The 15,030-nt window shown below is 40.1% G+C and overlaps 1 protein-coding gene across 1 annotated transcript in view; it reads left to right on the forward strand.

Annotated features, from left to right (window-relative positions):
• Positions 1 to 13,127, forward strand: part of LOC104651592 (uncharacterized) — a 226,075-nt gene extending 212,948 nt beyond the window's left edge. Inside the window, exon 7 of the mRNA XM_074389101.1 lies at positions 12,209 to 13,127. Coding sequence (XP_074245202.1) covers positions 12,209 to 12,282 — 74 coding nt within the window. The 3' untranslated portion in view covers positions 12,283 to 13,127. The remainder of the gene's footprint in view (positions 1 to 12,208) is intronic.
• Positions 13,128 to 15,030: the final 1,903 nt, after the last annotated feature.

The raw sequence follows: 15,030 nt of genomic DNA on the forward strand, positions 1-15,030 counted from the left end.
TATTTGAGACCGTGTGCTCCTGGCATAAGAAGAGGTGTAATAGATCAATTATACAAAATTGAGAGTCCAGAAATAAATTCTTACATTTAGTTCAATGAGTTTTTGACAAGGTGCTGAGGCAATTCAATGAGCAAGAATAGTATTTGTAATAAATATTGGACAATTGGAAATCCAATGGACAATTGGATAGTCATAGAAAAAACTGAATTTACATTCCTACCTTACACCATAAATACACATTTACTCAAAATAAATCATATACCTAAGTGTAAAGAGCTAAACTAAAAAAATTCTAGAACAAAATATTATGCACTCCATTTAGACAACTCATTTTTAACTATAACACTGGAAGCATAAAGATGAAGAAAAAAATGATCAATTAAGCTTTATTAAAGTTAACAAATGTAAAAATAAAATGCTGAAACCAGAAAAATAGTTACAATCATATATCTAATAAAAGATTTGTATCCAGCATATAAAAACATTTACAACTTCATATGAAGACAAACAACCCAATTTTTAAAATGGATAAAAGATGTGAATAGAGATTTCACCAAGAAGATATATGACTGGCTAATGAGTACATGAAAAGATGCTCTGCATCATTAGTCACTAAGAAAATATAAATTAAAATCGTATGATACCACTTTACACCCACTAGGATGGCTGTAATAAAAAGTCAAAAAATAAAATAACAGGTGTTGGCGAGGATGTGGAGACACAGAAACATTTCTGGTGGGAAAATGAGATGGCACAGTCATTTTGAAAAACAGTCTGACAGTTTTCCAAAACAGTTAAACTGTGGATTAGAAAAAGAAAATAATCTTATTCATAGAGTATTTGACTTGAATGTAGAAAATTCAAGAAGTTCATGAAAAATCTACTAGAAGTAGTAAATATGTTCAGCAAAGTTTTAGGCAACAAGAAACCACATACAGTCTGCAAGTAGGTATCTACTCAAGAGAAATGAAAATATATGCTTCCAAGAAAGACGTGTCTGTAAATATTCATAAACTCGTGATACATCATGGCCAAAATCTAAAACTTCTATATGTCGGCCATTTGGGAAATAAACAAAATGTAGAATATCCATACAATGAAATATTAGCAATAAAACCCAACAAATTATTGATACATGCTAAATGTTGAGAAAACATAGCCAGGAGGCATAGCCAGGTTGAATCAAAGCCCCAAGTTGCTGAAAGGGCCCAACAATAGGAACTGAGAGCTCAGTGTTTGAGTTGTGGCTCTGCCACCTACTGTCTGGGGAAGCTTCAGTGAGTCAGACAACTAACTGAAGGAGCTTCATTATCTTCACTTAAAACATGAAGGTGGGTAAATCACGAGGTCAAGAGATTGAGACCCTCGATGAAACCCCGTCTCTACTAAAAATACAACAAAATTAGCCAGTCATGGTGGCACATGCCTGTAGTCCCAGCTACTCGGGAGGCAGAGACAGGAGAATTGCTTGAATCCGAGAGGAGGAGGCTGCAGTGAGCCAAGATCGCACCACTGCACTCCAGCCTGGCAACAGAGCCAGACTCCGTCTCAAACAACAACAACAAAAAAAAACGTAAATAGCTTGAACTAAATTGCATCTAACCTTCCAACTATAATATCATAATATAATACTTTTAAAAATTGTATTTAATTTAACAATGTATCTATAGGCAATGTCATTCTACCCTCCAACAGAATTTTTACTCTTCTCCCACTTTGGAGTAGCCACGCATTTGGGGTGGACTGAGCCTACCTTCTGGCCACTGTAACTGGTTCAGTGATGTGAACTAGGATCCAAGCCTAAGCCAATTATTTGTTATTTGTCATTTTGCTGCTGGACAGAGAACTGGTTCTAAAGCTCAGGATGTCTCTCTCTGTTTCCTGGAATTTCAACTATGAAGCTTGTCTTGAATTGCTGCTGGCAGCTGTCTCTGCCCCACAACTGGAAGCCAACTTGAGGGCACAGCTGAGGTGTAGAGAAAAGCAGAGGAGAGAGGCACACAGAGAAATAGTGCTAAGGGCCTTGATCAAACCATATCTGAAGGCAAATCTGTCTCCAGATGTTTTATTCCCATGATTATGTATATTTATTATTTAAAAGCATTCTCTATTACTTTCAATCACATGTATTATGTCTGATAAAATGGCTATGCCTTCGAAAAGCGGCTATGCCTTCGAAAAGCTAAGTCCTAGGTCATTAGAATCTTAAACTAGAAAGATTGAGGAAGAGAACTTGTTCTCCCAGACATTACACAGTACTGGGTTTGGCTCTCTGAAATGTGACTACAAAATGGTGGGGGGTGGGGGGGGGTGAATGAATTTACTCAAAGCTGAAACCAAATATTTTGGATATATATTTAGATGAGAGACTCCAGGAGAGGGTAGGGATTTTGTACATATTACTACCTTAAAGATGATGAATAGTTTTTAGACCCTATTTGGCAGCTGGCTGGTTGGCACCTGGATGCCTGGAATATCACAGCCACTCAATAAATATTTGTTGAACAAATGAGTAAATGGATGAAAGGAGATGATGCAAGGAATTGGGGGGATGGAGGAGAGCATGTGTTAGCATCATAGTTTTACCAGTGTGGGCAATTTTGTAATGCAAACATGGGCCAAACTAACCTGAAAATTGCCTAGTAATCCGTGGCCACAAATGTGATGTGTCAATCTGAAACTTGTATCTCTAAAAACAAGCTATAAACAGTATGACGAAGAAGATTTAGCTGATGAAACAACTTGATGACAAAAATCAAAAAAGAAAAAAGTTGGCTTAGAGTCTTTCTTCATGTATAATTCAGAACATTCTTTAGTGAACCCTTCATGCTGGTCTATATTGCAATGCCACATAATTATATCATGAGACTGAGCTCCTTAATTCCATCTCCCACCTTGGTTTCCATTGCAATCCTTAGCATGATTCCTTCAAGAGCAGGATACTTGCTTATAGACTCTGGTCTTCTCTTTTTATAAACAAAAGATCCATTTGCTTCAGAAATTTCTGATTTGGTTCTCTAGGAATATGTAACTTATTCTCTAGGAATAAGTTCACAAACTCTTGAAACAAAAGAAATTTAAAAACATATATTTGAAAGAAGATCGCACAGGTGTCATTGGACATGAAGATGAAATTGCACTTTTATGGGATGTGACAACAATGTGCCAAATACTGGACCCTAAATTTGAAATCTCAGTAGGAGAAAAGCCATATACATAAATTAAACATGTTAACTGAACCTTGGTACTTATGGCATAAAGTGGAATGAAATTTTATAGCATTTGATTCCACTTTTTCTTCACAAAAACTATGTCCTGACATATTTTGGACTCAATTTTCTTTTAGTCATTCAGAAAAAGAAACACAATACCCCTGTATCCATTCCTGCCAAGCACTCAAGATGGAGCGCTTTCTGAAATGTTAAAAAAAAAATTAAACCAACATAAACTCGATATTAATACAAATACTTTTTTTCCTAAGACTAATCCTTTCACCTACATGATTTCATTCTTCTTTACAGCATTGCATGCGATAGGAGGGAGGCTATAAAGCTCGAAGAATCATGTTTCAGATAAAAATGGAAGTTGGTAATAAACAAAGCTGGCTCATTTCGCTGAGGATGGAGCAGTATACTAAAATGTAAACACCCTGAAAACTAAGCCTAGGTAGAAGGGTTGGAAATCCTCTCTAACACAGGCAAAGATAGGGACTCTCTTATCCTTCCACTAGAAAGAAAGAGGGAACCCTCCGATTTGCTGATGATACTTAATACACCCAGAATTATCTCTGCTCTGTGATTGCCACTCACCTTAGGATGACAAGACTTGGCCAACTGGCTTCTGTATAATGAGCTGAATGCCATTTTAGAGTTTTATTTTGCTGTTGCTATAAACCCAGGGGAAGACACCAATCCCAACTGGAATCTAAGAAGAAGGAAGAAAAGAAATGAGATCTCAGCTATGAACGATACATCAACCTTTCCAGAGGGGAGATGTTGGCAGAGGTCACTCGGGTCAAAGCTGAGAGTGAATCCCTCTTCTTCTTGTAAGAAATCTGTGGGCTGGCATTATGTTAGCTTGCCACAAAGGCAAAGCTTTAAGTCTTCCATCAGTAGCACCTGGTCTGCTCCTGATGGACGAACAGAAATAATTAAAGGTGTCAGAACTTTCTGGAAGAAATCCAGGTGACAAAATTCTCTGGGGTGAGTACAAAGTGAACACAGCTTAGGAACACATTTCCTTGCTTTCACTTTATGTCTCTCCCCACGTCTCCCCAGGAATATGCAATCATTCACAAATCACTCGTCATGGCAGGAACTGTGTCTGGGCTGAAAGCCTAGGGAACAGAACAGTGTGGGTATGGCCTCCTTCCCACAGCCCATGCACTTTCCACACCTCAATGGCACATTTCCTCTCAAATAACACACAGTGCATGCAAGCTATGAGAAGGGGTGGGTGCAGGTAGGCAGTCATATTTAAACCAAACCTAGCTTATGCCTGAAATAGAAGGCAGCAAGTATTGGTTGGCACAGCAGTGATCTGGGTTGACAATTTCTAAACTCTGCAAATTAAGGAGATGACTGTGCTTTATTAACAGGACTTTTGCCCTCTTGCAGAAAGTCTGCAAGGTTTCAGTCCGGACTGAATCTACTGAGCAACAGAAGAGACACATTGCTCAGCAGCTAGGTCCTGCCACCTCTTCTCCCATATGAGGCTCATACTCTTCTCTAAATGAATGTTGAACAAATAGTTAAATAATACTGACTTAAATTGATGGAAAATGCATGGCTTGACTGGACCATCTACATTTCTCTCACCTTCAATCCAGGAAGACAGGTGTGTGCTTTTCAGCACAGAAGGAAACAGCATGAAAACAACAAGCAAGCAAGGAAACCAACAAATTCAACAACGAAACTGATTATCTTGGGAATCTGAAGAAGACTTGCGGAGGAGGAGGACTTGAGAACATTCTGGCACTGGAAAATCTTCACATGAAGGAACCAGAAGGCAGGGAAATAACTACTCCAGGAATGCATAACAGTCTAGACTTATCCACTGTTAGAGTAGGGAGGAACTAGAAATTCTAGTGCTGGAAAACGTTTTCTTAGTAGATTCCTTTTTGCTTTATTTTGTTCTTCAGTATGGTATAGAAAGCCCGATACTGAAACAGAAAACTGGGTGCTTCCCTTGTTGGAGAGAGGAAGGAAGCAGGGGCTTTTACCTGGGGAGCTCTCCTGGATGACCCTCAATAGTGGAATTCCACAGGACCAAAGGTTTGAAAAAATGCAAATTGGGCTCATTTTCAGAGGAGAAAAAGAAGACCTCAAGGTTCTTATTAGAAAGAGTTGTTGATCTATTAAATAAAAATAAAACCAAATAAATCCAATTCAATGAATTAAGATTTTCAAGAGACATCAGATGTGGCTCCTGTACTCATGGACCTTTTCATCCGGCAAGAAAGAAAGACGTGTATGAAAACATGCTATGAGCAATGCAGTGGTATCCATCACAAGAGAAGCAGATCATATGCTCTGGGCGCTTACACTGGAGAAAGTTTTCATTCAACCGTGGAGATACTCAAGGTGACCTTGAAACATCAAGGTCTGATACCATGGGTAATGTTGGTGTCTGTGGGGGTATGGACATCAGGTGAGGAAGGGTCTACCAGAAACACTGAGTAACTAAAATGCGAAGTGTGTACAGACTGCAGTAGGTAGTTGGGATTTATATTTTGTATGAAGAAATTCTTGGAAAATGACATTTAAGATTTTAAATGTCAGCTTAAAGAATATAACTTTTACTCTGTGGGTGAATTACTGTTTTGAGACGGGAAGTGACAGAAAATCAGAACTGAGATTTAGGAAGATTAGTCTGGCAGAGGTTTACAGAATGGCTGATTGTAGGGACAGACTTTGAAAAATTAAATAGTGACAGAATGGAAAGAAAAAGACACGTGTGAGATGAATGACTACTGAGTTATGGTTCCAACACAGTCAGTATAATGCTGCCATGACCCAATGAGATGGCACATGTAAAAAAAACTCCATTAACTTTTAGTGCTAATTAAATGGCAGAGAAAAAAAAAGTCATTGATGGAAAGAATGCTATGGGTCAAAAATTTGGAATTCTTATCTCAACTTTGAGGCACTGATTAGTGATGATGTGCAACAATTTACTCATAAAATTAAAAATTAAAAACAGTTTCTTGGGAAGAAACAAGTTAATAACACGAGTTTAACCTGAGTTTCCCAGAGGTTACAAGAGTGGGTGCAAATGTGGTCCAAGTAGCATTAACACCAAACAAAACAAACAAACAAACCCCAGAACCTCAAGGCTGAATTTCTCTCACTGCAGAGCTCTATAACCTTAACTCCTTCTGAAGTCTATGTCTCTTACTTATGGTACTTTCCACATAGGGCTACCAGATTTATCACACATGTACAAAAATTGCAAAATGCTCAGGTAAATTTGAATTTCAGAGGAACATGCATTTTTTTTTTTTTTTTTGTACAAATATGTTCCAAATGAGATATCTGCCTTGATCACCTGTCTACTCCATTGGTGAGGGAGGATTCTCACCTTACATTTATGGGGATGGTCAAATACATGACACCTGACATTAGAGAGATGAGATCAGCAGCAGCTTATTAGTCACATACAACATGGTATGGGAGAACTCTGCATGCCACGCAGGGCCACCTGGAGGTTAAACTTGGGAATGGAGTAAATGTATCAGGACCCATGGAAGGCAGACTTTGTAGTGTCAAGAGGGTGAGGTGAGCCCTGTCTCTGGCAGGAGAATGAAATTGACTTGTTTAAACAATTCCATGGGCTGGCAAGGAACTGAAATCCATTTTCTAGGGAAAAGCAAGCACTGTGCCTGTTTTTTGTGATAAGGAGGGCTGATTGGCCAGCAAATTTTATCTGTGGAATACAGTAGAGGGGAACTTGCAGCTAGGTCATTCAACACTCTCTTAGTTTTAAATGTTAAGGCAGCACATAATACTGATGTTAGGCCTCATACCTAACATATTAATGAATGATACCACAATATCATTCATTGTTTATCTGAAATGGAAATGTAACTGGGTGTTCTATATTTTATTTGACCAGCCTGTTTCTGGGCATTGCTTCACGTGAATATCCATGAGCCTCACTTTCCTTGGGGAGAGTTGGCCACGTGCAATGCTCTGTCACTACTGCTTTTCATAAGAACCTGCTCTGATGCTTCTTTGCCCATCATTAACCACAGCATCTCTGCAGGTGTGAACCTGTGCTCCTGGCTCTCAATGCCAGATGCTTCAAAGCCTGTGTGCAGGATGTGTTAGGACCCTTCCATACTGGTATCTTATTCTCTTAATGAGGCTAAGAGTCACAGAGCCTATAACCAAGACTCAAACATCACCCAGAAACACAGTTACTCTTGCTTTGGTCCTTAACCTCTTTATCCTCAGAGTTTAAAACTAATTCCTCAGGCTGACCTAAGACATGGATGCCCCTCCAATACCTTTGTTCTTCCCCAAGTTTTTCTTGCTCAAACACACCTCCTCTTTCAGCTACCAAACATGCAAATACTTATAAGACATTCTGGGGGTAGTACCTCTGCATCTTCTCTGCACAGCCAAAATTCCCTTTAACCTGGGTGAGAACCTCTAAAGAACTACTTATGGGTGGCTAGATGATCTGGAAGATCTTCTTCTCCTTCTCCTTCTTCTTCTTCTTCTTCTCCTTCTCCTCCTCCTCCTCCTCCTCCTCCTCCTCCTCCTCCTCCTCCTCCTCCTCCTCCTCCTCCTCCTCCTCCTCCTCTTCTTCTGCTTCTGCTTCTCTTCTTTTTTTTGATATAGGATCTTGCTCTATTTCCCAGGCTGAAGGAGGCAGTGGCATGATCATAGTTCACTGCAGCCTGGAACTCCGAGGCTCAAACAATCGTCCTGCCTCAGCCTCCTGAGTAGCCCCCCAAAACCCCAGGCACATGCCACCACATCTAGGTAGTTTTTAAAATTTTTTGTAAAGATAGGGTCTCACTATGTTGCCCAGACTGACCTGTAAGGTGCTAAGTGATATTTTTCTTCTGGATCTGTGGGAGGCTGAGAGAATCAAGGTTTGTGTTCTGCATTCTTAGTACTGTCTCGGTGGATTGTTAATGGTTTTGGTGTAACAGGACAAAATGTCTCAAATCTCAGAATAGAGATTTTGTGGGGTGGGGGGAGTGTGCTCCGATAAGCCTAAAGGGGCTAAAGGCTTTAGATTTTTTGTTTGTTTTGTAACTGGCAGCAACTCCTACCCCTGAGAGGAAAGAAGACCTTTTGTGGGGTGAGTCAGGGATGCAGGGTTATGAGAGCTGTGACTTTGGAAGCCTCAGGGAAGGACCGACTTGCTTCTCATGGAAACAGCTGAGTGATCTGACTTTAAGCAACTGTGTGTGCTTGGAAAGTAGCCTATTGGGAAGACTTCAATTGTTATTCATTATTTACACAACACATACATATTGAGGACTTACTATTATGTCAGCACTCTGGTGGTTGGAAAAGGCATATTTTACCTTTTGAGGTCTACAGTTTAGTACATCATAATCAGTCCAAGCAATGAATAGCACCGGCCTTCTGTAGTTGGTCAAAGAGCTCAGTGCTTCTACCAATAATTTGTATGAAAATATGAAAGGTAAGGGAGGTTTTAAAATACTACCATGTCATATGCTTGCTTAAAATCCTTCACTTGCTCAGCATTACATGTAGATAAAGACAATTTTATTTTATTTTTTTCAGATGAAGTTTTGCTCTGTTGCCCAGGCTGGAGTGCAATGGTGCAATCTCTGCGCGCTGAACCCTTTGTCTCCAGGGTTCACGTGATTCTCCTGCTTCAGCCTCCCAAGTAGCTGGGATTATAGGTGCCCGCCATCACATTCAGTAAATTTTTGTATTTTTAGTAGAGAGTAGGTTTAACCTTTTTGGCCAGGCTGGTCTTGAACTCCTGACCTCCGGTGATCCGCCTGCCTTGGCCTCCCAAAGTGCTGGGATTACAGGCGTGAGCCACCTTGCCCAGCCTGACATAAAGATAAAATTAATGAACACATCCTTGAAGACCTGCTTAATCAGGTCCAGCTACCTCCTCACTCTCCTCTTGCTCCACACTGACTTGTGTTGTCTCTCCCACGGGTCTTATTCTTCCTGCCAGAAAGTTGGGACACACACAGTCCCCTCTGCTGGAGGGCCCCCTCCACTTCTCACCTCATTAGCTTCAGCTGCACTGCCCCATGTTGAAGCCACAAGCCACATGTGGCTATTGAGCATTTGAAATGTGGTTTGTCTAAATTGTAAAATAGACTCTAGATTTCAAAGACTGAATGCAAAAAAAAAAAGACATAAAATACCTCAATAACTTTTTATTGATTATATGCTGAAATGATATTTTGGATGTAATGGATTAGGTGTAATATATTATTAAAATTAATTTCACTTCTTTCTTTTTTGGCAAAACAGCTCTAACAACTCTAGAAAAATCTTTAATAAAGAAGTCATAGAATCTCATTACTCAAAATTCCTGCCCTAGATTTTGTTCTCTTTCTCCTGTTCTTTATTTTGACTGTGGCATATTTTTTATTCTTTTTTTCTGTTTTATTTTCTAACTGATAAAAATTGCTTACACCTATGATGTACAACTTTATGTTGTAATATACACTGTAAAATGGTAATTAACATAAGAATCACCTCATATACTTATTTTTTGTAATTAGAACACTTAAAACCTAGTCTTTCAGCAATTTTCTTTTTTCTTTTATAGACGAGGTCTTACTGTACTACTCAGGCTGGAGTGCAGTGGCACCCCAACACAGCTCACTGGAGCCTGGACATCTGGGCTCAAGCAATCTCTCACCTCAGCCTCCTGCGTAACTGGGACAACAGGCATGCACCACAATGCCCAGCTAATTTTTAAATTTTTTGTAGTTATGGGGTCTCTCTGTGCTGTCTAGGCTGGTCTTGAACACCTGGGCTTAAGTGATTCTCCTGCCTCAGCCTCCCAAAGTGCTGAGCTACCATGCCTGGTGGCAATTTTTAAGTATACAGCTATTGTACCTTGCTGTACAATAGATTTCTTAAACATATTCCTCCTGTCTGGCTGAAATTTTGTGCTCTGTAACCAGCATCTTCCCAATCCCTCTCATGTCCCTCAATCTAATTTCACTTAAAAATGTATGTTTTAATGTAGCTACTAGATTATCTAAAATAATATATGTGGCTCCCGTTATAGTCCTCTTGGACAGCTCTGTTTAGCTGTCTATCCTGTCTTCACTCCTTCAGAAACACTTTCCCTGACCTCCCAGACAAGATAAATTCCTCCCATGTCATGTCCTCATGGCCTCTGCTGACCACAGCTCTAACCACACTCACCTGTGCGACATTTGACTCATCGCTTCACTGTCAGTAGACCATTGGCACCATGAATGTGGTAACCAGTTCTGCTCATCATGGACTCCAGCACCAAGGCAGTTCTTACTCCTTTGATCAATTCAATGTATATTTGAATAAGTAAACGAGTGACATTTATATGAAAAGGTGTTTACAACTGGCTGTTAACACAGAGCTTGGAACAAGGTCTGATAACAAAAATATGGAGATTTAAGGGTCCTCATTTGACTAGAGAATGCAGTCAAATCATGAAAGATAAAGCTTAGTAGAAATAAAATCATAGTCCAGTGCATAGATTTAAAAAATCAATTGTATCAGTAAAGGATGGAGCAAGACACATTTGAGTTTATGTCAGCCCTGGGCCTTTAATTAACTACAAACTCAATGCTCACCATTACCGTGAGGCTGTTATTACAAGTGATAATGTAAATCCTATTGTCCAGGTTGAGGTAGAAATCTTCCTCTTAAACTATATATATTTCAGAGCAAATCTGCTGTATCGTATATCACTCTAAGCCACAAGAGTGATTCTAAAGGAATGTAACGAGTCTCTGGAAAGAAGTGTTGATACCTCTATACTCAGCAAAGCTGAACAAAATAAGAATGTTTTTCCTGAGGAATAGGGAAAATATGATATTCAGTTTTCAAATATTGGAAGTTATTCTATTGAAGAGAGACACAGGCTTGTTTGCTTTGTTCTAGATGGTAGAACTAGTATCTATAAGTAATAATAATGTAGTACCAATTTTCAGCTTAATATAAGGAACTTTTTTTAAGATGGAGTTTTACTCTTGTTGCCCAGGCTGGAGTGCAATGGCATGATCTCGGCTCACTGCAACCTCTACCTCCCAGGTTCAAGTGATTCTCCTGCCTCAGCCTCCTGAGTAGCTGGGACTCCAGGTATCTGCCACCACACCCAGTTAATTTTTTGTATTTTTAGTAGACACAGGGTTTTACCATATTGGCCAGGCTGGTCTTGATCTCCTGACCTCAGGTGATCCACCTACCTTGGCCTCCCAGAGTGCTGGGATTACAGGTGTGAACCACCGTTCCTGGTCTATAAAGAACTTTTGAATTAAAATTCCCCAGGGATTCAGCATTTTACAACACAAAGTTATCAGTTTCTTGTTTTTCATGGGTCTCTAAGCAGAGACTCGGTGTAGAAGGGTTTCTTTAGATCTAGCTAAATAATGTTGTGAGGCACCTGACAGAGGCAGGGAAACCTATCTCCGACAGCCCCAATTCACTGTGTTCGGGTCATCCTCAAGGGGTTGTAAACTCTGTACCTGAACAGAAGGTGGGTGAAAGGCTACCATGGAACCACCTGGGTTGGGAGCTGCTGCCAAAATTCCCTTTCTCAGAAATGACAGGGCATGCATATGCCTGGCCCATTCCCGGGGACAGAGGATGATGGCAAAAGGCAGAGGCTTCCTCCCCTCAGCTGACATGGCCCAGCTGCCACTTGGACAGCAGCAGCCATTGACGTGTGGAAGGTCAGGGGAGGAGGCAGGGCAGGGCCTGGGGCCAGGAAACAGAGATCAAGCAACCAGAAACCCATCCTTGGGAGGTTAGGAGGCAGTGGGAAGAGTGACAAAATGAGAGTCGAAGTTATAAGTTGCCAGAGCACGTTCCCTGCTTCCATCAGCCACCACTTGCAAAATAACAGTTCATTGATAAAATCATCGAGACCGTGAAGACAGATACTGCAGAGCATTAAATCTCAGGCCAGCCCTTCTGAGCATGGGTCCCTGTGTGACTACATGCGTTTCAGTCTACTGTTCTTCATTACGATGTCCTTTCAGGAGAATACTGGATGGCTTCTTCTTTGGTCAATGGCCAGTCTGGTTTGGATCTGAGCGCAGAGTTCAGGGGATGAAGATGACCATGAGAAGACCATGTCAGCTGCATCCGAGAAAAGATTTTCCACTAGAACAGGTGATCGGAGATTCCAAGACAAGGGGTGGAAGCCCTGCTGTGTGAATGATGAGAGTAGCTCAGCCAAGCCATACGGAGGCCTTGAAGAAGGGAATGGCGCTGAGCTGAGAGTGAGCACAGGAGGTGCGACCTGACCCCGGCTCTTGACTTCATCTCTGGTTTCAGAGACATGCCCCCCTGCCCACATTTGAGAGACTTGTTTCATCCCTCATAACACATGAGCGCATAAAACATTTTCCTTTTATGCCCAAATCAAGGCCACAGGGCTCAGTGTCTGTTCTTCTCACGTCTGTGTCTTCTGTCAGGTATTTGCCCAGTGATTATTGAGAATTACTTTATGCTCATTCTCCTGGAAATACAAAAAAAGAAAAAAATCACACTCAAGTTTTCCTTGTCTGAATTTAAGTGATAACAATTTAAAAGGTAAATGTCTTAAGAAGCAACCAACACCATCTCTGTTTGGTCTTTATAATGGGGAGTAAATTATTTGTTTCTATGTATTATTAAAATGTTTTCCCGCTATCTCATATGGAACAGCTTTTGAAGATTCCTGTGAGCCACAGCTGGAAAATTCCTTCTTTGAAGTGCCCCATTTATTCATCTTTTGTCAGTGGCAGGCTCTTTATGCTCAGACATTTTACACTTTTCACAGTTATTTCAAAATCTATTTCATTTGACGTAGAGTCAATTTATCATTCTGCACACATTCCCATTTTTCTTTTCCCTCATTTCTCTCACTTTGGCATTCTTCTAAGTTCATCTGAGTGCCTTTTTTTTTTTTTTCCTTTCAAGCTGTATTTTGGAGCCTTGAAAGACACTGAAAGCTGCTGCTTCAAAATGTCCATACCTGCAGTTTTTCCATGGGCCCTGATTAGGCCCAGAGCATTTCCACAATGACTACGAAAAGCTGAAGACTGGAACTTAACGAATTTGCCTGACAACAAGACCAACTGCTCTCTGACATAAATTGGAAAGTGAGTAGTTCATTGAAAAATATCAGCTTGACTCAATTTAGAATTAATGTGTTGCTGTGATTGGTTAGTCTGGGAGCTAGACATTGTTCCCCCAGGCTTTCTCAATGGACCCGTTCTACACATGGGCAAGATTTGCATCAAGTTGTCTAGGTGTGAAATGAACCAAGATGATAATCCCATGGTTCTGAGACTATTTCAATTTTAGCACAGAGTATCTAATAGCAACAGCTATACAGAAGGACTTTTTTTTCCACTAAATTTATTTTAGCTGAATATGACTATTTTCTTTGACTTAATCAGGAGAAAAGGCAATTTAGTGTAATGGAAATCCAGATAGTTGATATCTTGGGATCATTCTCTTATTTGGTATGATAGCAGTCATAGCATAAACTCTGCAAAAAATGCTTACCTACTAGCTGACTTCTAGCTACTAACATTACAAATAACATTTAAATTGGCATAAATCTTTGGAAGCAATCATTTCATTGTACATTATGCATATTAGAACTCTGAGGAATTTCTTTTCACTTAGGAAAAATTCTTGCAAGAGCTTTTTACAACAAGCTTTTATTAATGTCATGATATATGGTCGACGTTCATCCATGTTCTATAGATGCTTGAAATGCAATATAATCTTTATATATAAATTCAAAATATTAAAAAAACTTTAAATTCTTAATTTTTTTACTGTTCTCGTTTACTTTTGTCTAATTGATCTATCAAAGTCCAAAAAGACATTAAAAAGTTTCATTCAAATTGATTTTTATTAATTTCTCTGTTTGTTTTATAGTTATAAGTGGTATCTGTAATTTGGCATCTAAATATTGATGACCACGTCTTCAATGTGGGTTGTGTTTTGATTGATTTTCTGAAATCAGCCTCTTTCCAGCACTTATTAACATTTGCCTCAGCTTTCTACTTTGGCCATATCAGAAAGCAGCACCTGTGCATGAGGTAGAAGATTAGCTAAGTTGATTCCGGGTTGGAACAGACGCTGCTGGGACAATGAGTGATGGAAGAATATCACCCTCAAGCCACTCTTTCATGTCCTCTCTAATTTATTTTATTTATTTATTTAATGATTTATTTACTTATTTATTTTGAGATGGAGTCTTTCTCTGTCGCCCAGGCTAGAGTGCAGTGGCCGATCTTGGCTCACTGCAACCTCCGCCTGCTTGGTTCAAGCAATTCTCCTGACTCAGCCTCCCAAGGAGCTGGGACTACAGGCGCCTGCCACTGTGCCCAGCTAATTTTTGTATTTTTAGTAGAGATGGGATTTCACCGTCTTGGCCAGACTGGTCTTGAACTCAAGACCTCGTGATCTGCCCACCTTGGCCTCCCAAAGTGCTGGGATTACAGGTGTGAGCCACCACACCCAGCCTCCTCTCTGATTTATGAGAAATACTCTCTCCTGGTGGCCTTTGAAATAGATCTGCATATTGTTTTCTCAGCCCAGCTCCACTGATCTTAAACTTAGCAGAAGTTCCTCTAGAGCTGTGTTACTACCTTGCCTGCTGGGCATAGTTTTCAGTGTTGCCATGATTTTTCTTGGTTTATTATAACAGAAAATGTGTATCTTCAAATAACACAAAGTATGGCTGTGGGATCAGGAATAAGAATAGTCGTATCAGGTAGCAGGAGGCTATGGAAACAGCAATTAGACCTAAATGCAGGAATTAAAGCCCTCCTAGAACTCAGTGGAAACTATCTTTCTG

This window comes from Saimiri boliviensis, chromosome 17 (assembly GCF_048565385.1).
Source record: "Saimiri boliviensis isolate mSaiBol1 chromosome 17, mSaiBol1.pri, whole genome shotgun sequence".
Taxonomy (NCBI): Eukaryota; Metazoa; Chordata; class Mammalia; order Primates; family Cebidae; genus Saimiri; species Saimiri boliviensis.